This window comes from Nycticebus coucang, chromosome X (assembly GCF_027406575.1).
Source record: "Nycticebus coucang isolate mNycCou1 chromosome X, mNycCou1.pri, whole genome shotgun sequence".
NCBI classification, from domain to species: Eukaryota; Metazoa; Chordata; class Mammalia; order Primates; family Lorisidae; genus Nycticebus; species Nycticebus coucang.
In genome coordinates this window covers 16867188-16888418 of record NC_069804.1, presented here as the reverse complement: position 1 = coordinate 16888418, position 21231 = coordinate 16867188, and the positions used below count along the sequence as shown (strand labels likewise).

The 21231-nt window shown below is 38.3% G+C and overlaps 1 protein-coding gene across 1 annotated transcript in view; it reads left to right on the top strand.

Moving 5' to 3' along the window:
• Positions 1–19026, top strand: part of SCML2 (Scm polycomb group protein like 2) — an 84009-nt gene extending 64983 nt beyond the window's left edge. Inside the window, exons 10-13 of the mRNA XM_053579784.1 lie at positions 10420–10539; positions 11283–11516; positions 15430–15581; positions 17564–19026. Of these exons, the coding sequence (XP_053435759.1) occupies positions 10420–10539; positions 11283–11516; positions 15430–15581; positions 17564–17704 (647 nt within the window). The 3' untranslated portion in view covers positions 17705–19026. The remainder of the gene's footprint in view (positions 1–10419; positions 10540–11282; positions 11517–15429; positions 15582–17563) is intronic.
• The last annotated feature ends 2205 nt before the right edge of the window (positions 19027–21231 follow it).

The window sequence follows — 21231 nt, the reverse complement described above, 5'->3', positions numbered from 1 at the left end:
ATAAATTATTTTAAGGGTTTATTAGTTTTCTCTCATGGAAAGCTTAACTATTTGAAAATGGCTTTGAACTGGAACATTTATGTTTTTCTTAAGTCAGTTTATAGTTAAAAAAATTGCATATAAATGTGAAGTTGATACTTACCAAGATTTCATATCTAGTATTCCATTTATTTTTCATCTTTTGAATAAGTGTCTAAAAATATTAAGGTACAATGCTCTTCTTAGGAGACTTCAGTTCTGACAAGTCCAGGTTTTCATATTTAGCAGTAGTCATTTTTAAGGTAAAATTACTGAAGTATAACATAGTTTTCCCAAAGTGAACAAACACACCTTTGTAACGAGATTCTGGTTTAAAAAGTAAACATTACCAGTACTCTAGAAGCAATCCTAATGTGTCAAACACCCTTCTTCATACACTACTACTCATTTCCCACAAGGATAACTGCTGTCCTGACTTCTAGTGCCATATATTAATTTTTGCCTGGTTTTGAACTTTTTTTTTTTTTATTGTTGGGGATTCATTGAGGGTACAATAAGCCAGGTTACACTGATTGCAATTGTTAGGTAAAGTCCCTCTTGCAATCATGTCTTGCCCCCATAAAGTGTGACACACAACAAGGCCCAACCCCCCTCCCTCCGTCCCTCTTTCTGTTCCCCCCCCATAACCATAATTGTCATTAATTGTCCTCATATCAAAATTGAGTACATAGGATTCATGCTTCTCCATTCTTGTGATGCTTTACTAAGAATAATGTCTTCCACGTCCATCCAGGTTAATACGAAGGATGTAAAGTCTCCTTTTTTTTTAATGGCTGAATAGTATTCCATGGTATACATATACCACAGCTTGTTAATCCATTCCTGGGTTGGTGGGCATTTAGGCTGTTTCCACACATTTTGGCGATTGTAAATTGAGCTGCAATAAACAGTCTAGTACAAGTGTCCTTATGATAAAAGGATTTTTTTCCTTCTGGGTAGATGCCCAGTGATGGGATTGCAGGATCAAATGGGAGGTCTAGCTTAAGTGCTTTGAGGTTTCTCCATACTTCCTTCCAGAAAGGTTGTACTAGTTTGCAGTCCCACCAGCATTGTCAAAGTGTTCCCTTCTCTCCACATCCACGCCAGCATCTGCAGTTTTGAGATTTTGTGATGTGGGCCATTCTCACTGGGGTTAGATGATATCTCAGGGTTGTTTTGATTTGCATTTCTCTAATATATAGAGATGATGAACATTTTTTCATGTGTTTGTTAGCCATTCGTCTGTTGTCTTTAGAGAAAGTTCTATTCATGTCTCTTGCCCATTGATATATGGGATTGTTGGCTTTTTTCATGTGGATTAATTTGAGTTCTGTATAGATCCTAGTTATCAAGCTTTTGTCTGATTGAAAATATGCAAATATCCTTTCCCATTGTGTAGGTTGTCTCTTTGCTTTGGTTATTGTCTCCTTAGCTGTACAGAAGCATTTCAGTTTAATGAAGTCCCATTTGTTTATTTTTCTTGTTGTTGCAATTGCCATGGCAGTCTTCTTCATGAAGTCTTTCCCCAGGCCAATATCTTCCAGTGTTTTTCCTATGCTTTCTTGGAGGATTTTTATTGTTTCATGCCTTAAATTTAAGTCCTTTATCCATCTTGAATCAATTTTTGTGAGTGGGGAAAGGTGTGGGTCCAGTTTCAGTCTTTTACATGTAGACATCCAGTTCTCCCAACACCATTTATTGAATAGGGAGTCTTTCCCCCAAGGTATGTTCTTGTTTGGTTTATCGAAGATTAGGTGGTTGTAAGATGTTAGTTTCATTTCTTGGTTTTCAATTCGATTCCAAGTGTCTATGTCTCTGTTTTTGTGCCAGTACCATGCTGTCTTGAGCACTATGGCTTTGTAGTACAGACTAAAATCTGGTATGCTGATGCCCCCAGCTTTATTTTTGTTACTAAGAACTGCCTTAGCTATACGGGTTTTTTTCCAGTTCCATACAAAACGCAGAATCATTTTTTCCAAATCTTGAAAGTACGATGTTGGTATTTTGATAGGAATGGCATTGAATAGGTAGATTGCTTTGGGAAGTATAGACATTTTAACAATGTTGATTCTTCCAAGCCATGAGCATGGTATGTTCTTCCATTTGTTAATATCCTCTGCTCTTTCCTTTCTGAGGATTTCATAGTTTTCTTTATAGAGGTCCTTCACCTCCTTCGTTAGGTATATTCCTAGGTATTTCATTTTCTTTGAGACTATGGTGAAGGGAGTTGTGTCCTTAATTAGCTTCTCATCTTGACTGTTATTGCTGTATACAAAGGCTACTGACTTGTGGACATTGATTTTATATCCTGAAACATTACTGTATTTTTTGATGACTTCTAGGAGTCTTGTGGTTGAGTCTTTGGGGTTCTCTAAGTATAAGATCATGTCGTCAGCAAAGAGGGAGAGTTTGACCTCCTCTGCTCCCATTTGGATTCCCTTTATTTCCTTGTCTTGCCTAATTGTATTGGCTAGAACTTCCAGCACTACGTTGAATAGTAACGGTGACAGAGGACAACCTTGTCTGGTTCCAGTTCTAAGAGGAAAAGCTTTCAGTTCTGGTCCATTCAGTAAAATATTGGCTGTGGGTTTGTCATAGATAGCTTCAATCAGTTTTAGAAATGTGCCACCTATGCCTATACTCTTCAGTGTTCTAATTAGAAAAGGATGCTGGATTTTATCAAATGCTTTTTCTGCATCTATTGAGAGGATTATGTGATCTTTATTTTTGCCTCTGTTAATATGGTGGATAACGTTTATAGACTTGCGTATGTTAAACCAGCCTTGCATCCCTGGGATGAAGCCTACTTGATCATGATGAATGACTTTTTTGATGATAAGCTGTAATCTATTGGCTAGGATTTTGTTGAGAATTTTTGCATCTATATTCATGAGTGAGATTGGTCTGAAATTCTCCTTTTGGTTTGGGTCTTTTCCTGGTTTTGGTATCAGGGTGATGTTTGCTTCATAGAATGTGTTGGGGAAGATTCCTTCTTCCTCAGTTTTTTGGAATAATTTCTGCAGTACAGGAATAAGCTCTTCCTTGAAGGTTTGATAGAATTCTGGAGTGAAGCCATCTGGACCAGGGCATTTTTTGGTTGGAAGCTTTTTTATTGTTTCTTTGATCTCAGTGCTTGAAATTGGTCTGTTCAGGAGCTCTATTTCTTCCTGGCTGAGTCTGGGGAGAGGGTGTGATTCCAAATATTGATCCATTTCTTTCACATTGTCAAATTTCTGGGCATAGAGTTTCTGGTAGTATTCAGAGATGATCTCTTGTATCTCTGTGGGATCAGTTGTTATTTCCCCTTTATCATTTCTGATTGAGGTTACTAGAGATTTTACTTTTCTATTCCTCGTTAGTCTAGCCAATGGTTTATCTATTTTGTTTATTTTTTCAAAAAACCAACTCCTTGTTTCATTAATTGTCTGAATGATTCTTTTGTTTTCAATTTCGTTGATCTCTGATTTGATTTTGGATATTTCTTTTCTTCTACTGAGTTTAGGCTTAGATTGTTCTTCTTTTTCCAATTCCATAAGATCTCTTGTGAGATTGTTGATGTGCTCTCTTTCTGTTTTTCGAATGTAGGCATCTAAAGCGATGAATTTTCCTCTCAAAACTGCTTTTGCAGTATCCCACAGGTTTTGGTAGCTTGTGTCTTCATTGTTGTTATGCTCAAGGAAGTTAATGATTTCCTGTTTTATTTCTTCCTGCACCCATCTGTTATTCAACAGAAGATTGTTTAATTTCCATGCCTTTAGGTGGGGTCGAGTATTTTTGTTAGAGTTGAGTTCCACCTTTAGTGCCTTATGGTCTGAGAAGATACAAGGTAAAATTTCAATTCTTTTGATTCTGTTGATATTTATTTTGTGTCCCAGGATATGATCAATTTTGGGGAATGTTCCATGGGGTGATGAGAAGAATGTATAGTCTTTATCTTTGTGATGGAGTGTTCTATATGCGTTTATGAAGCCCAGTTGTTCTAGGGTCTCATTTAAGTCTCTTATATCCTTGTTTAATTTCTGTTTAGAGGATCTGTCCAGCTCTGTAAGAGGAGTGTTAAAGTCCCCTGTTATGATGGTATTATCAGATATCATATTGCTCAGACTGAGTAAGGTCTGTTTCAAGAATCTGGGAGCATTTAAATTGGGTGCATAGATACTTAGAATTGAAATGTCTTCTTGTTGTATTTTTCCCTTGACCAATATAAAGTGACCATCTTTGTCTTTTTTGACTTTAGTTGCTTTAAATCCACATGTATCTGAAAATAAGATTGCAACTGCTCTTTTCTTCTGAATTCCATTTGCCTGAAAAATTGTCTTCCAACCCTTGACTCGGAGCCTTAATTTGTCTTTTGAAGCCAGGTGTGTTTCTTGCAGACAGCAAATGGATGGCTTGTGTTTTTTAATCCAGTCAACCAATCTATGTCTCTTCAGTGGGGAATTCAAGCCATTAACATTTATTGAGATAATTGATAAGTGTGTAGTATTCTATTCGTCTTATTTTGTGAGAGTCCATTGCTTAGTTTTATCTTTTGCATCAGTGTGGAGGTTAGGTTCTGTCCTTTAATTTCTGAGTTCTTACTTTGCTGCTGATTCATTGTGGTGGTCAGTATGCAGAACAGGTTGAAGTATTTCCTGTAGAGCTGGTCTTGTGGTGGTGAATTTCCTCAATGTTTGTATATCCGTAAATGATTCGATTTCTCCGTCAATTTTTAAGCTTAGCTTAGCAGGGTACAGAATTCTGGGCTGGAAATTGTTCTGTTTAAGTAGATTAAAGGTAGATGACCATTGTCTTCTTGCTTGGAAAGTTTCATTAGAGAAGTCTGCGGTCACTCTGATGGATTTGCCCCTGTAGGTCAACTGGCGCTTACTCCTGGCAGCTTGCAGAATCTTTTCTTTTGTCTTGACTTTGGACAGGTTCATCACAATGTGTCTTGGAGAAGCTCGGTTAGAGTTGAGGCGACCTGGGGTCCGATAGCCCTCTGAAAGCAGTGTGTCAGAATCTTTGGTGATATTTGGGAAATTTTCTTTTATAATATTCTCTAGTGTGGCTTCCATTCCTCTGGGGCATTCTTCTTCCCCTTCTGGAATTCCTATAACTCGTATGTTGGAACGCTTCATAAAGTCCCATAATTCTGACAGTGAACGTTCTGCTTTCTCTCTCTTCTTTTCTGCCTCTTTTACTATCTGAGTTATCTCAAAAACTTTGTCTTCTACCTCTGAAATTCTTTCTTCTGCATGGTCTAACCTGTTGCTGATACTTTCCATTGCATCTTTAAGTTCCCTGATTGACTGTTTCATTTCCTTCAGCTCTGCTATATCCTTTTTATATTCTTCATATCGTTCATCTCTCATTTGATTCTGTTTTTGAATTTCCTTTTGGTTATTTTCCACTTTATTAGCAGTTTCCTTCATTGTTTCCATCATTTCTTTCATTGTTTTCAACATGCGTATTCTAAATTGCCTTTCTGTCATTCCTAACATTTCTGTATCGGTAGAATCCTCTGCAGTAGCTACCTCATGGTCCCTTGGCGGGGTTGTTCTGGACTGGTTCTTCATGTTGCCTGGAGTTTTCTGCTGATTCTTCCTCATGAGTGATTTATTTGTTTCCTTGCCCTAATTTTCCTTTCACTTCCTCTTGCTCTTTAAGTTCTCGTGCCTGTGGACGTGCCGGGCGGACGGCGTCCCGCGCGCGGCGGAGGCAGGCCGGTACCGCGGGCAAGGCAGCGGCCACCGCGGCTGAGCTCAAATTATTTTCTTAATAATTTCCCTGGAGATTAGTTAACATCTCAATCTAGTTTGGATTATAACCAATTTAATATTATACAAAAATTTTGCTTTAGTATAGTACTGTTCCCTCCCTCCTCCTTCGTGCTATTATTGTCCCACAAATTAGATCTTTGTACGTAGTTTTATAATTATTTTTTTGTGTAGTTGTCTTCTAAATTAGAAAGATGAAGAATGTTACAGAAATACATTTACTGGTTCTCTTCATTTTTGTCATGTGGGTTTGAGTTACTGTCTAGTTTCCTTTCATTTCAGCCTGAAGAATTGCTTTGTTATTTCTTATAGGACAGCTCTGCTAATGAGGAATTCTGTTCCTGTTTATTTGGATATTTCTTATTTTCTCCTTCAGTTTTTTTTTATTCTTTATTAAATCATAACTGTGTACATTAATGCATTTATGGGGTATGTTGTGCTGATTTGATACACAATGTGGAATGCTTACATTTAACTGATTGACATAACCATCTCCTCGCTTACTTATTTGTTCTGGTAAGACATTTATACTCTATTATTTTTTTTTTTTCTTTTTTTATTTTTGGAGACAGAGCCTCAAGCTGTCACTCTGGGTAGATAGAGTGCTGTGCCATCACAGCTCATAGCAACTCCTGGGCTCAAGCAATTCTCCTGCCTCCGCCTCCCAAGTAGTTGGGACTACAGGTACCCCCACAACACCTGGCTATTTTTTGGTTGTAGCCATCATTGTTGTTTGGCGGGCCCGGGCTGGATTCGAACCTGCCAGCTCAGGTGTATGTGGCTGGAGCCTTAGCCGCTTGAGCCACAGGTGCGGAGCCTATACTTTATTCTTAATAGTTTTGAAATGTATAATTATTTTTGCTGGATATAGAACTCTTTCTTTGACAGTCTTTTTGTTTCAGCACTTTGAATATCAGCCCATTTCCTTTTGGCCCTTGTAGTTTGTGAGGAGAAGTCAGCTACTAATCTTAATGAGAATCCCGTATATGATGATTTGCTTTTCTCTTGCTGATTTCAAGATTCCGTCTTTTGCTTTTCACAGTTTATGTTGTTTTCTAGGTATGAATCTCTTTGTGTTTATCCTAGTTGGGAAATTGAGCTTTTTAGGTGTGTGGATTAATGTTTTCCATCAAATTTGGAGAACTTCTTGGCCATTTTTTTTTGTTGTTGTTGTTTTTTGGCCATTTTTTTTTTTTCCAAATATTTTTTCTGCCCTGGCTCATACCTGTAATCCTAGTGCTCTGGGAGGCCAGCGCAGGAGGAGCCCTTGAGCTCAGGAATTCAAGACCAACCTCGGCAATAGTGAGACCCTGTTTCTACTAAAAATAGAAAAAAATGAGGCAGGTGTTGTGGCGGGTGCCTATAGTCCCAGCTACTCAAGAGATTAAGGCAGGAGGATGGCTCAAGTTCAGGAGTTGAGAGGTTCCTATGAGCTAGGCAGATGGCACAGCACTCTACCCAGGGTGACAGAGTGGGATTCTGTCTCAAAAAAATAAATAAATAAATAAATAAATAACTCTTTCTGCCCCTTTCTTTCTCTTCTTTTCTGAGATTCTCCCATTTTGTTTGTAATATCTTTCTGCTCCCTTCTTTCTCTTTTCTTCTGAGAGTTTACCATTTTTTTTTTTATTAAATCAACTGTATACATTGATATGATCATGGGGCATCGTACACTCGCTTCATAAACCATTTGACACATTTTTATCACAGTGGTTAACATAGCCTTTCTGGCGTTATCTCAGTGTTTTGATACGCTCAGTGGTGCCCCACAGGTCTATGAGAGTATATTTATTTTTCCTCATTCTTTTTTCATTCTTATCCTTAGACTGTATAATCTCAATCGATCTTTCTTTAAATTTGTTGATTCTTTGTTCTGCCAGTTCAGATCTGCTGATGAGTCCCTCTAGTGAATTTTTTATTTCATTATATTTTCAACTCCCCAATTTCTATTTAGTTCTGTTTTATAATTCGTTTTATAATTTTCTCTTTATTGTCTCTATTTTGTGAATAATTGTTCTTATACTTTCCTTTAGTATTTCAGACATGATTTTAATTTTTTAGTTCTTCAAAGAACATATTTATAATAGCTGATTTAAAGTCTTTGTCTAGTAAGTTCAATGTCTGGGCTTCCTCAGAGACAGTTTCTATTGACTAATTTTTTCCCTCTGTCTATGGGCCATACTTTTCCTGTTCCTTTATATGTCTCATTTTCTGTTGTTGAAAAATGAACATTCCTAAATTACATAGTGTGGCAGCCCTGGAAATAAGATTCCTTCCTCCTTTGTAGGAGCAGACTTTCCTAAACTAATTCTATAAAGTCTATAATTTATATTTTTTGTCATATGTGACCATTGAAGTCTGCTTTGTTAGCTTAGTGTGGTCAGCTAATGGTTGGATAGGGATTTCATTAAATGCCTAGAGCCAGTATGTCTCCCAGCCTTAACCAAGGGATTCTCTGTATGTACTGGAACATAACTCCAACACTTCCAACTTCAAGGGACTTTGTAAGTTTGTTTTGCACAGAGCCTCAAGCTCAGCTGCGGATAAAAGATTAAGAGCCTTCTTGGGTCTTACCTGAACATGCGTACATATAGTCCTACAGGTGCACATGACATTTTAGATTCCAGGGAATATGTTAGTACTTTTCAAAGTTCCCTAATGGACATCTTATGACTTAACTCTTCCTTATAAGCTCTTTGATCAACCTCTTGTTAGCCCTAACTGGTAATGGTGTCTCAGGCAGCTGTGAAGTTAAATAGTTGCCAGCATCCCCCGACCCCACGCCATCAGGTGTCCTGGAGAAGGGAGTTTTTACACAGAGCAAGGTCTGATTCATCAAAGACAAACTCTGGGAAGGAGCTTTTCTGTAAACTGTGAGACTGGTCAAATAATGACAGTTCTTTGAGGATGGGGCTTTTGGAGAGCTCTAAAGCCATTGCACACTCCTTCTTCAGTGACTGTTAGGCTGCTGATTTTCATACCTACTGTAGTTGTGAAGCTATTGGTTTTCAAGGCTGCTGTGAAAATCTGATGAAGAGGATCATATTAGGACAAGTTAAAATGCCACGGAATTTGCTGTTCTTTCTGAGATTTCAGTCATTTTTCTTGAATAAATGCTGTTTGGATTGTGGCAAGCTTTTAATTAATTTCCAGAGTTTTCCAAAAGTGAATTTTGACAATTTCTTCAATGTTTTTGTGAAGGAGTGGATTTTCAAAGGTCTTGCATCAATTATCTTGAAAGTGCCCCTTTAATGACTTTTAAAGTATTTTGTAAATTACCTGGCTTTTCTTACTGTAGGAACACTTTCCTACCTTAGCTTACTACAAAACCCAGAAGCAAAAGTCAGTAGTTAATTTTATGTTTGCTTCAGCCCCAGATAGTAGAGCATACCGCAGTGTCCTAAACTTTTCATAAAGAAAGCACTAGTATATTACTAATAAATGTATGTAAAGACTTTTTCTAATATTGCTAAAATTGTGAAGAAACAAATATCTGTGGAAAACTATACCATAGCACTAGCCTTTTCCGTATCATTAAGTAAATACAAAAACCAATTATTTCTTTCCTTAGAATTTAAACATCTTAATTATAGAAACATATGTCATGCATCATATGTGTTGCCTGTTGGTTTTATAGTCCATGATTAAAAATAAAACTCAAGTAGTAAGAGCTTGAGTATATAATTTGTTATGACATAACCTTTATTTTTTAAAAAAAACAACAACAGAAAAACAGGATATTTCAGAAAGTGAAGGCATCAAAGGATCTCCTGAACAACCTCTGCCTTGTGTTCCTTCCTCTCCTGTGTTTTCCAAATCACCGATGTATGCATTACAAGGTAAATGGCATTTGCATGTTCCAGGGTTGGGAAGAAAAGTTCTTCTACTGCCATGTATATTTGTATTCAGTCAGTTACTAGATTGCCGAAGGTTGCTCATCATATGATTTCAGTGCCCCCAGCCAAAATTTTGAACCAGATGAAGTTTGACTTTGGTACTTCGTCTTTGCAATCTTTCCTCCCTTTTGAGGTTTATTATCAGACTTTTTAGATTTCTATTATACCTTATTTGTCCTTTTAGTTGGAGGTTAAACCAAGATAATGTTGATACTTAGGATATAATTGATAATTCAGATTGTAATCATTTTCACAATCATGCTTTAAAGAGTGATCCTTTAGGTAGGTAGAATAACATTTGGTTGAATTATAAGTTAAGCAGTAGGGTTATAGGCATAGCCCTAGCCCAAGATTATTGTCTACAAAATGGAGTATCCATTATACCCTGTCTTTTTAACTTTTGTTAAGTCTTAAGTCCTCTAGCTCATGGAAACAATTTTTCCAAACCTTTTTAGACACAATATAATGGATTGCCTCACTGTCTTCTGAAGTATTTAGAGATATCTGATGGCCTAGAATAAAAAATCATTGACATACTCCTCCTGGAAATGCTTTTAACCCTTGAATATTATTTCAGTGGAAATATTTAATAGGATGAAAGAAACACATTATTTGTGAACAGTCAGATAATTGACACATTATTGATGAATTTACAGTAGGCAAATTATTTAGAAACAGAAGTGTTTCATACTGATAGGAAAATTACTGAGTATATAATTCATTATAACAAAATTTTTTTTTTAAAGAAACAGTAAAAGAGGATATATTGGAAAAGAAAAGCATCAAACGATCTCCTGAAGAACCTCTATCTTGTGTTGTTCCTCTCTCTCCTAAGTTTCCCAAACCACTGATGGATACATTTAAAGGTAAATTTATGTGTCCCAGGATTGGGAAGAAAAGTTCTTCTACTGCCACTTGCATATACTCTTGGGATGGTAGTATTAGGGGTGAGGAGACATATTTGCCCAAATAAGTTTGGCAGTTAGGCTGCTACTTTGGCAGCTTTGTTGAGTATGTTACTCCTTTCAGAAGTGTACAGCTGTCATTTCTCCTCAGATAAAAAATAATCACAACAACCTTTTTTTTTTGTTTGTTTTTTGGCCGGGGCTGGGTTTGAACCCACCACCTCCGGCATATGGGACCGGCGCCCTACTCCTTGAGCCACAGGCGCTGCCCACAACAACCTTTTTAATTCAGTTTTGTATCGCTAGAGACTGGTAGAAAGAAAAATAGAAAAACCTAGTGAAAGTGTAAACTGCCGACCTAGTAAGCAAATGTTAGAAACCAACAGTATGATCATATTATAACAAATCATCGTGAAGAACTGCCTTCCTAAAATGAATGCTTTAGTGAGGTGTTTACAGCTTTGGTAGCAAGACTGGCAAGGGACAGTAAGTTACTATGAAAAATCAAGGTGATTTCATAGAATCAATGTGTCCATTGATATAAATGCCAAGGAAGGGATGCCCCATGTTCTTGGTGTAGATGTTTGTGGTTCAGTATAGCATCAGTTAAGTGAACTGTTGTTAGGGATGAGATTTTCGACCTTTTCATAGTATGTGAGCTGTAAATCTATTGAAGATAACCTTCTTTGTTTCTTTCCCTGTAGAAGAAGAAATACATCCTGAGGGAGATGGCATGCCAAAAGAGGAAAAGCTTTCTGAAGATTCTGATAATTTGTCAACACATTCAGAAAGTGCCTTGAGTCTTGCCCATGGAAATATTATTCGTGCTACTACTTCAGTCTCCAGAGATAATTCTCAAAATATGCCAGGCACCTCAAGTTCACCACTAGGGGGGAGCGCATCATTCACCAAATTACAAATCCACAAGAAAAACGAAGGTATATTTAAAAACAGTGATTCTCAACCATTATTTTTGTCTTTCCCCTTGAGGTTTGCATACCCAACAAATTCCCTGAGTGTATCACATTGGAGAAAATGTCCAAATTGGGGAGGACAGGTCCTGCCTTTCACTTCACTGTCAGAGGGATGCTCCAGTCCTCATGGCATCACAGAACTTTCTCTGAGGATCTGGATCATCAACCATGTCTCTGATATATGGAGACTTTTCAGATTATCTCAGATTAGTGGTTCCTAAACAGCTATAATTTACCATTTCCTTGGTACTACCTGAACTCAAAAACTTCCCATGACTCTGGGGACTGGAAAGACACACTCCCTCTCCCTCTTTCTGGTGTATCTTCTTTCTTTCTCTTGAGACCTTTCCTGGCCCCAGCCTGTGTGTGGTCCCTAGATCTGGGCTCTGACGTACTGTTGCTACAGCCACACCATTTCCACATTGTCCACATCCTTAGACCCACCAAGAAGGCGGGGCACGCATAAACAGGGCAGTATCCTGTTGCCATTTGGAAAGAGACCAGTCTTCCACATGTAATATGTATTACAAACAGGGCTAATACCCTGTGCCCTTTTAAGGATTAAGGATGAAGAAGAGTGAGGTGGGAATAAGTACTTTGTCCTTTTTCTCCAAGTAGTCATCTAGGCAAGGTTGAGGGGTGAAGGAAGTGGGAACCAAATAATTCTTTTGCCTTTCATCACGGATGTCATCTATGGTCAACCATGCTATGCACATGCTGTGACACAATTGTTATCTCATCCTCCACCCCTCTTTATAGAATTGTCTCTGTTTTTAGAATGACGTTGTTTGCAGAGAGTCTAAAGAAAGGTGCCTATTCCATAAGGGGTAGTACACCCTGAATTGTTAAGTATTTTCACAAAATATGACCTTTTAAAGGCAGGTCTTCTTAGTAAAAAATAAAAAGCTCTACAAGTTTATTTCTAATGCTGAACATCTTCCCAATGTTTGCCTAATCACGTTCACCCCCAAATAGCCTGGTTTTGGGCTTCAGAAGACTAGCTTTTGGTCTTCTTAGGAATGGGAAGACTAGCAGTAATAAAATTACTACTAATTTACTCAATTGGTAATAGAAATGGTAACTTAGTGGTACCAATGGTATTACATGAGAATAGAAATCATAATAATTTTCATTACTGTCTGACATTATGTACCACGCACATTATATGGCCTCATATGTTATATCATTATAACAATTCCTTGAAATGTAGATGCTGGTAAACATTTTTAGGTGAGAAACCTGAAGTCATTTGGCTAAGGTCCTTCAGCTAGAAAGTGACTGGGCCAGTCCTTGAACCCAGATACTCTGGCTCCAGGACCATACTCTAAACTCCTGTGCTACCTGCATCTCCACAGAATAGGTAAATATTTCACTTGAAAACTGTCTAGAGCAGGGGTGTCCAACCTGGGGTCCACAGGCCACATGCTGATTTTATGAGGACTTTTTTTTGCTTTTCTGTGGTGTTAGGTATCACAAAGAGTATGCATGGGCCATATTTATTTTTCCTAATCAGCTGTCCTTAGTGTTTGTGTATTTAATTTTAAAAAAGGTTCACCCCTCGCCTATAGATACCATTACTATTATTTTATTTAAGGTATTGGAACTGTTACTTAAAGCTGAACCTACCCCTTATAACCAGTGATGCTCACACAGCATCTTGTCCTGCCCCATTATTTGAATGAAAAGAAATTGCTAACCTTTATTATGGGATAGAAATCCAATAACATGGGGGAGGGGAGCAGGAATCACTTTCATTGTATTTCAGAAATTTTTATTGATTTCCCGGTATTTACTACACACAGGGTGGCCTTAAAGTTTGTATGCAATTTAAAATAATAAACTATTAAAATATTAGTAAAATGTTAAAATAGTTTACTATTTTAAATTGCACACAAACTTCATGGCCACCCTGTATAAAGAAAGCAGAGCCATTCAGGAGAAACACATGTCTAGACTTTATTTTTCACATGACTAGTTTGTTTCATACAATTATCCTAATAACAGAACTATGTTTATAGACTTCTCTGATTGTTTTGAAGGTATGAGCTCAATTAAATTAATTTTCTGTAAGTCTAAAAAGAGAAAATCTTGTGGTTTTATTTTTGGTATAAAATTAGTTTTATACCAGAAATCATACCTTTAAATATAGTTTATCTGTAGTAATCTGTAAAACTAGTTACATCATATTCCAGACATACTAGATGATGACAAAAACCAGAAATCCCACAAAAATGTAAATTAATTTACAGATAGGATTCGCCTTGGCGATAATTTTTTAATGTTAAATTATGTCTTCGCTGAATTAAAGGAGATGGTGTTTCTGTCTAAATTGTCAGAAGGCTTTAGGCATGGCATGGTCACCCTCATGTTTTTCTCTGACAAGTGGAAAGGAGGAGATAGATATAATTTTTTTGACAAGTGGAAAAGAGGATATATATATGTATATATATTTTTCCTTTTCTTTCTTTTTTTTTCTTTGAGACAGGGTCTCATTTTGTCGCCCTCGATAATGTGCCATGGTGTCATAGCTCACAGCAACCTCAAACTCTTGGGCTTAAGCGATTCTCTTGCCTCAGCCTCCCAAGTAGCTGGGACTATAGGCGCCCGCCACAACACCTGACTATTTTTAGAGACAGGGTCTCACTCTGGCTCAGACTGGTCTTGAACCTGTAAGCCCAGATAATCCACCTGCTTCGGCCTCCCAGAGTACACCCAGCTATAAGGATATATTTTGGTATAGAGTTTTTATTTCACATTATAGTTGAGATATTGGAAAGAAAAGAAATAAAATTTAGAGCCACACACACAAAATAATCATTGTGGGTTCGTTTATCTTCTGTTTTTCTTTACCCTTTCCCTGGGTAAATACTCAAAATGCTCCTAAACTGGTTAAAGCCCAGATAATAGGAAATAAAGGACTATATGCCTTTGGCTAATTGACACATACAAAAAAAAACATTGAATTTATGTTGATGGTCCTTGCTTAGAGAAACAAATCATCTTAGCTAATTACAAAAACATTTCAGCCATCACACACTAACTTTAGGGAATTGAGAGCTCTGGTTAACTGAATACTTGTCAGGACACAAAAGAAATTTCATCACAACTTAGTGAAGAGCACAGCTAAAATCGTTTGAGGTATTGATCACTTGTTTAATGTTTATTATTTCTTTTTTAAACATATAAACCTTCAACCAAAATATCTATTACCATGCAGTTAAACATGAAAGAGGAATTAAAATGTTAAAGTCACTTCTTACCTGGCTCAGTAGAAAATAATCTTGTTTTTGTCAAAGTTCAGGTTAGCTTTTAGGACATGAGAGATAAGACTCTAAAGTGATGCTAATATCTTTATTTGAATACATGAGAGAGATAGGGTAAAAGAATTAATTTGGTTCTTAAAAATCATGGGGTTATTGAAATTTATTGATTAAAGTGAGCACATTTAAGCAATTATAAAACTATACATTTGGGGAATTTCCACTATACTTGGTAAAATGAATCTATGTAGATCAAGAGAAAGATTGAGAGAAATTAATTGAATACTTTAAGAAAGTCACAGGTTAGGTTAGATTAACCTCATTTTACCCAAGTAACAGATCTATATTTGCTCGATCTGTTTTATGGTCTTTGAAGCTTTAAGGTAACTTCTGAAGCTGCTTTTGTTGTTTGGGGGAGGTAATATGGGATGCCTTGTGTAGCCATCTTTACATCTTTTTATAGGCTTTTACTAGATTTTACGATTGGAGTCTTGAGTACTGGCTGGGGTACTTAACAGAACATCTCGGGAATGAGACCACTGTTCCCTACTTAACATTTCTTCTTTCAGGATAATAATCAGGTCAAGTATGATTTGTCTTTTTTCCCCCCATTGAAGCTCCAAGTTATATAGCTGTACCTGACCCCAGTGCCCTGAAACAAGGATTCTCTAAGGACCCTTCAACCTGGTCTGTGGATGAAGTGATACAGTTTATGAAACATACAGATCCTCAAATAGCAGGCCCCCTCGCCGACCTCTTCAGGCAACATGTAATGTATCTTTTGATCCGGTTTTCCTGCCATAATGCCTTTGAGTGACCTCTGTGCAGGCCCTTCGGATGGATACTGTGTGGATGGTGGGGGAACCCTATCAACTGATTTTTCCATATGTGAGAAAGGTTATTTTCCCTAAAGTTAGATTCTAAATGGTAGGTTAATGGTCTGTTTTTAAAATGGATATTTAGGCTCAGTGCCTATAGCTCAGCGGCTAGGGCACCAGTCAGATCTACCGGAGCTGGTGGGTTTGAATCCAGCCTGGATATGCCAAACAACAACAACTACAACCAAAAAATAGCCAGGCGTTGTGGCAGGCGCCTGTAGTCCCAGCTACTTGGGAGGCTGAGGCAAGAGAATCACTTAAGCCCAAAAGTTTGGGGTTGCTGTGAGCTATGATGCCACAGCACTCTACCCAGGGCAACAGCTTGAGACTCTGTCTCCAAAAAAAAAAGCGGGGTGGCTCCTGTGGCTCAGTGGGTAGGGCACCGGCCCCATATATGAGGGTGTCAAGTTCAAACCCAGCCCCGGCCAGACTGCAACAACAAAATAGCCAGGCTTTGTGGTGGGCGCCTGTAGTCCCAGCTGTGCGGGAGGCTGAGGCAAGAGAATCGCCTAGCCCAGGAGTTGGAGGTTGCTGTGAGCTGAGGGATGCCACGGCACTCTACTGAGGGCGATAGAGTTAAGACTCTGTCTCTCCCCAAAACAGACAAACAACAACAAAAAAACCAAAACAGAGCGGCAATTGTGGTTCAGTGGGTAGGGTGCCGGCCCCATATACTGCGGGTGGCCAGCTAAAACAGCAATGACAACCGCAGCAACAGCAGCAGCAGCAGCAACAACAACAACAACAAAAGCCGGGCGTTGCAGTGGGCACCTGTAGTCCCAGCTACTCGGGAGGCTGAGGCATGAGAATCGCTTAAACCCAAGAGTTGGAGGTTGCTGTGAGCTGTGATGCCACAGCACTCTACCAAGGGTGACAAAGTGAGACTCTCTCTCAAAAAATAAATAAATAAAATGGATATTTAAGTGCCTAATACGCAAATGGCCATAAGTTCTTACCAGATGATGATTGAGCAGCACCACTTCTTCTGTCATGACAGATACAAGGATCCCCCCCATCCCACCTACTCCCAGCTGGGTCTCAGGACCATGAATAGGAGGGATGACTACAACCTATAAGAGGGTGTCCTCCTCCTGATGATAATCCAGTGAATTCACCAACTCTTTAAGATTAAATGGAGCAGTGACTGTGGCTCGAAGGAGTAGGGCGCCGGCCCCATATATTGGAGGTGGCGGGTTCAAACCCAGCCCTGGCCAAAAACTGCAAAAAACAAAAAAAAAAGATGCTGCTTTATTTTAAACAGGAACTCATGGATATCGAATACTGTGACATAAATTGGTCAATTAAGGTGATCAAGAATTTCAGGAGGATGCCTTGTGACTATTAAGTAATAGTTTCACTGTTTTCTAACAAATCACATTAGTGATCTAATATATGAGGTATCTTTTTCAATATTCTAAGAAAATCAGTTTTAGCATCTAATTTCAGACAAATGACTATTAGCTTTCAACATAAAGACAGCATTGTATAGCACATTTACAGTTGCATTGATGCTGACATATTCCCAGGCCTTCTTAGAAAGTTAATGACTGTCTGAAATTCATGTCTATTCATAGTTTTTGACTCTTTGTCATAGATATATGTAGTATTTTATTCAATATATAGTATTTAAAATCAGTTTGATGCCTATTACATTTGTTGAAGATACAAGGTTAAATTTCCTTTGTCTTAAAATTAGAAGTAAATTTATAAATTATCAAATGCTTCACTGTACAAATTATATTTTTAATAGTTTTCAGGACATAAATGCATATGCAGAGAATACCTATCTGGAATGTACAGCTCCTCTTGTACATGTTCTTCTCTATAGGCAAATATGAAAACATTAATTATGGTAATTTCCTTTTCTCTGTAGGAAATTGATGGGAAGGCTCTGCTACTACTCAAGAGTGATATGATGATGAAGTATATGGGGCTGAAGCTGGGGCCAGCATTAAAGTTATGTTACTACATTGAAAAACTTAAAGAAGGAAAATATAACTGCAAAAATTTATAAGTTTAGGTTGGACATAATTCTCAGGTTTACTGATAATGTTTAAAAGTATTTTTCTTCTCTTAGCAGTTTTATAGATGTATTTAAAAGTATTTTATCAGAATTACAGAACTAAGCAGTTCAGTCTACTTCTTTAAAAACCATTTAATGTGTTAGTATTAGCATTTTCAAAGTGGAAGTTTGTTCTTTTTCTTTTCCTTCTTTTCATTGTACAATTTACACATATATGTCATGCAGTAAACACAGAAAAACCAAAACAGCTGGATCCCAAAGGAAAAAATATCAGAGACTCACACAACTTATAATTAACTTATAATTAAATCCATAAGAGTTTTTCCTCAGCTGAGAATTTAAAGGTGCACCTATAGATATCATCTCTTTCTCTGATACTTTATCTGTCTGATACCCTCCAGTGTTTTGTGTTCTATCAGTTTCCAGAAAGGGAATAGCCATATAAATTATTTTCCTTTCTTTTATTATTTGTCTTTTATATTTGTCCATATTTAAAGGAAAAAAGCTTTTATGAAGTGTTCTTATCAGTTTTTGATAAACTTTTAAAATTATCAATTAGATAGAATGATGATTTTATGCAGGAGATATTTATACCACCAAGGGTGGTTTGGATAGTCTGTTTAAAAATTTTCAGTGAAATAACTTACTATTTTAAAACCTTTCATATTTTTGCTAAGCTTGGACAGGTAACTAGGCATTCATTTCTTACATCTTTATATGATGATATCTATGTCCAAAATTTTAAAAGATATATTTTATTGGATGTGTTTATTCTTCATATGATACTTTACCATATTTATATATTCTATGCCAGTAGGTATACACACGTATTTTCTTTTCGAATATGGCACTTTGCACTGCCACAGAGGTATAATAATGAACTCTGTATGTAGGTAGATGTTTTTATTTTGTTATTAAATGTGCATCATTTTTATCACCAGTACCTCTCAACTTACTCTTCAGGGATAAGAAACAATCTATGGATTGGTTTCCATACAGGGAAGTTTTCTGTCCTATGCAATGTTGCTAATAAATTTGCTTAGTTCTGAGCCACTGATTCTGCTACACTTTGAAAGATATATTCTGACATTCAAAAGGAAATGGTGCTATATGTTAATTGTTATTACTTTGTATGATTTTGATGTAATGTTTATAAGTTATGAGAATGGGTTATAAAAGTATTAGCCATTTGTTATAATGCCAATAAAATGTACACCAGGGGCAAGAATGTATACTTTCTTTTTAGAAAACCAGATGTTCTTTAGATATGAATACAACTGTTTAAAAAATGACTTCATCTATGTTATTCCTTATATAAGACAAGATTCTTACTTGGTCTTCTTTCAAATTGTATGAAGACACTACTCGGTTGAAAAATCCTCAGGTTTTGTTTAATTACTATGTTTCTTAATTTTCAAATTATAAAATACAATAAAAAAAAAAACCACATCAATTAATGTCCAAGCCTCAGATTTAATTTACTTTCACTGCATTACGTTCATGTATGAATTTTGTTAGGATTTAAAAAGAGCCACTATAGAAAATTTGTGGCTTTATATATCCAAATACTTGAGTTTTAAAATCTGTCCTGATTCTACTGATAAAGAGATGCCTAGGAGCAAAGAGCTGATTTCTTATAGTGGGTCTCAAATGAGACTGCCAGGGGCCTTTAAGAAGTTACATCCATGAGCTTTCTCTCTGCTCATAATACTATCAATATTGTGAGTGTGCTGGACAATGCCAGTGCCCCTTGTATCTCTCATCCCATGCGAGTTCCACACCTGCCTGGCAACGCTGGTTGCTCATTGTATCACTGGGGGGACAGAAGCCACGTCTTGACACACCTGCTATTGCCCCTCTTCCTTCAGATGGCCCAGACTCCTCAGCTGGATACCTCTGAGGATCAGCATTACAGCTGAGTAGCCTTAATTATCCGCCCTTCAGCGCCTCTTCACTCCAGGTGCTGCTGCTCTGTGCTGAGGATCCCAGAAACGTAGTGCTCTTGCTGCTCAGCAGCATGTCTGTGGTTCATTGAAGACAGTGGGGCCCTGACGGGGGCTTCCAGAATGATGATCAATGGGCTGGAACAAGGGTGCTGACCTGAGTGGTCGGAGATTTGAGTAATTCAGTGTCCCCCCTTTTCCCCTATCTGGTTTGTAAATTTTTAGTACAGAGACCATCATGCCATATTGCCCTTCACAGGCATTTTCCTAGCTGTTCAAATGACCTTTCCTTGAGCTTTGCCTCCCAGTCTGTCCTTTGACCCTCCGTAGCCAGCCAAATTCTGTACCCTGAGCTCTAAGACCTTCTGGGCACACCTAGCATCGCGCTGGTCTTTTGTCTGTGATTTCACACAGTGGGATGTCTTAAAGGACATGTAGAGTCTAGGGCTCCTATAGGGATAAAAATGCCATGCCCTTCTGTAACTAATATTTGAAATTAAAATGTAAATGCTGTGTCTAGTAGCAGTGTAATTAGGAGAAAAAGCACTGCTTTTTCAAGCTACAGATAGGATTGGACTCAGGGTTGGCTGTGTAAATGACAGTCTCAGTTTCTGGGGCTCTTTCTACAGCTTGATGCTGGGGCTTAACGTACAATCCCCTGATGCTGATCCAGGCAGAGAGGGAGAGCTCTGGGGTAGAGAGGACGTACAGAGGCACCCACCATTGGGATCCGCAGCAGACAGCCAGCTTTCCTTCTCTACCTCCCTGCTCCCCACGTTGTCCATGACATTGGTGAAATGGAACCTTGAGAGCAGCTCTCTTGAGGAAGCACATACTCAGTCTGAGCTTGGCCACTCCTGCTGCACTGGAGGCAGCTGTAAGGCTACAGGATCACCTCTGACTGGAGGGGTGCTATCAGCACTGAGGGGAGATCCTTAAAACGTGAGGGACCTGGCTTCTCCCCTTGAGCTGCCTAGAACCTAGCTGAGATGAGCCAACATTCCTGAAAAGGAGAACCTTGGGACGCTTATAAAACAGCACGTGAGTCCGCTCCAAGTGACAATAAGTGATGTATCAAAATGCCTCAGTAATTGTGTGTCCTGTTCCTCAGCCAGAGAACCAAAGCACTTAAGCACCTTTATTTGTGGAAATGATCCTTCACAGGCAAGAGGGCAGCCACGGCAGGGTCAAGGCCTCTGAGAGCCCCACTCCATTTTGGCCTCACCCCTCTCCTGCTTTGGCCTTGGATGCTCAAGTCCACAGATGGACAGGGGTAGGGCAGGGTGTGCACACTCCCCGGGGGTAGAAAGTTCAGTGGGAGCAGGGCACATACATCACACCTTCCCTTTGCATTCACGTAAGAGGGGAGAGATGAAGCTTCTCTGCAGATAGCATGTGTATTCACTGCTGGAGAGTATTCTGAAGTGCTGGACATTGTTGGAACTTGCCACCACCCCAGCTTTCTCAGTCCCTCCCTGTCATTAGAGGCATGAAAAACTGGAAGCAACATTTCCTTTGCCAGTAGAGTTGGCTTCTTGGATTTGTGCTCTGTCGGGATTCTGGAAGGAGGAAGGT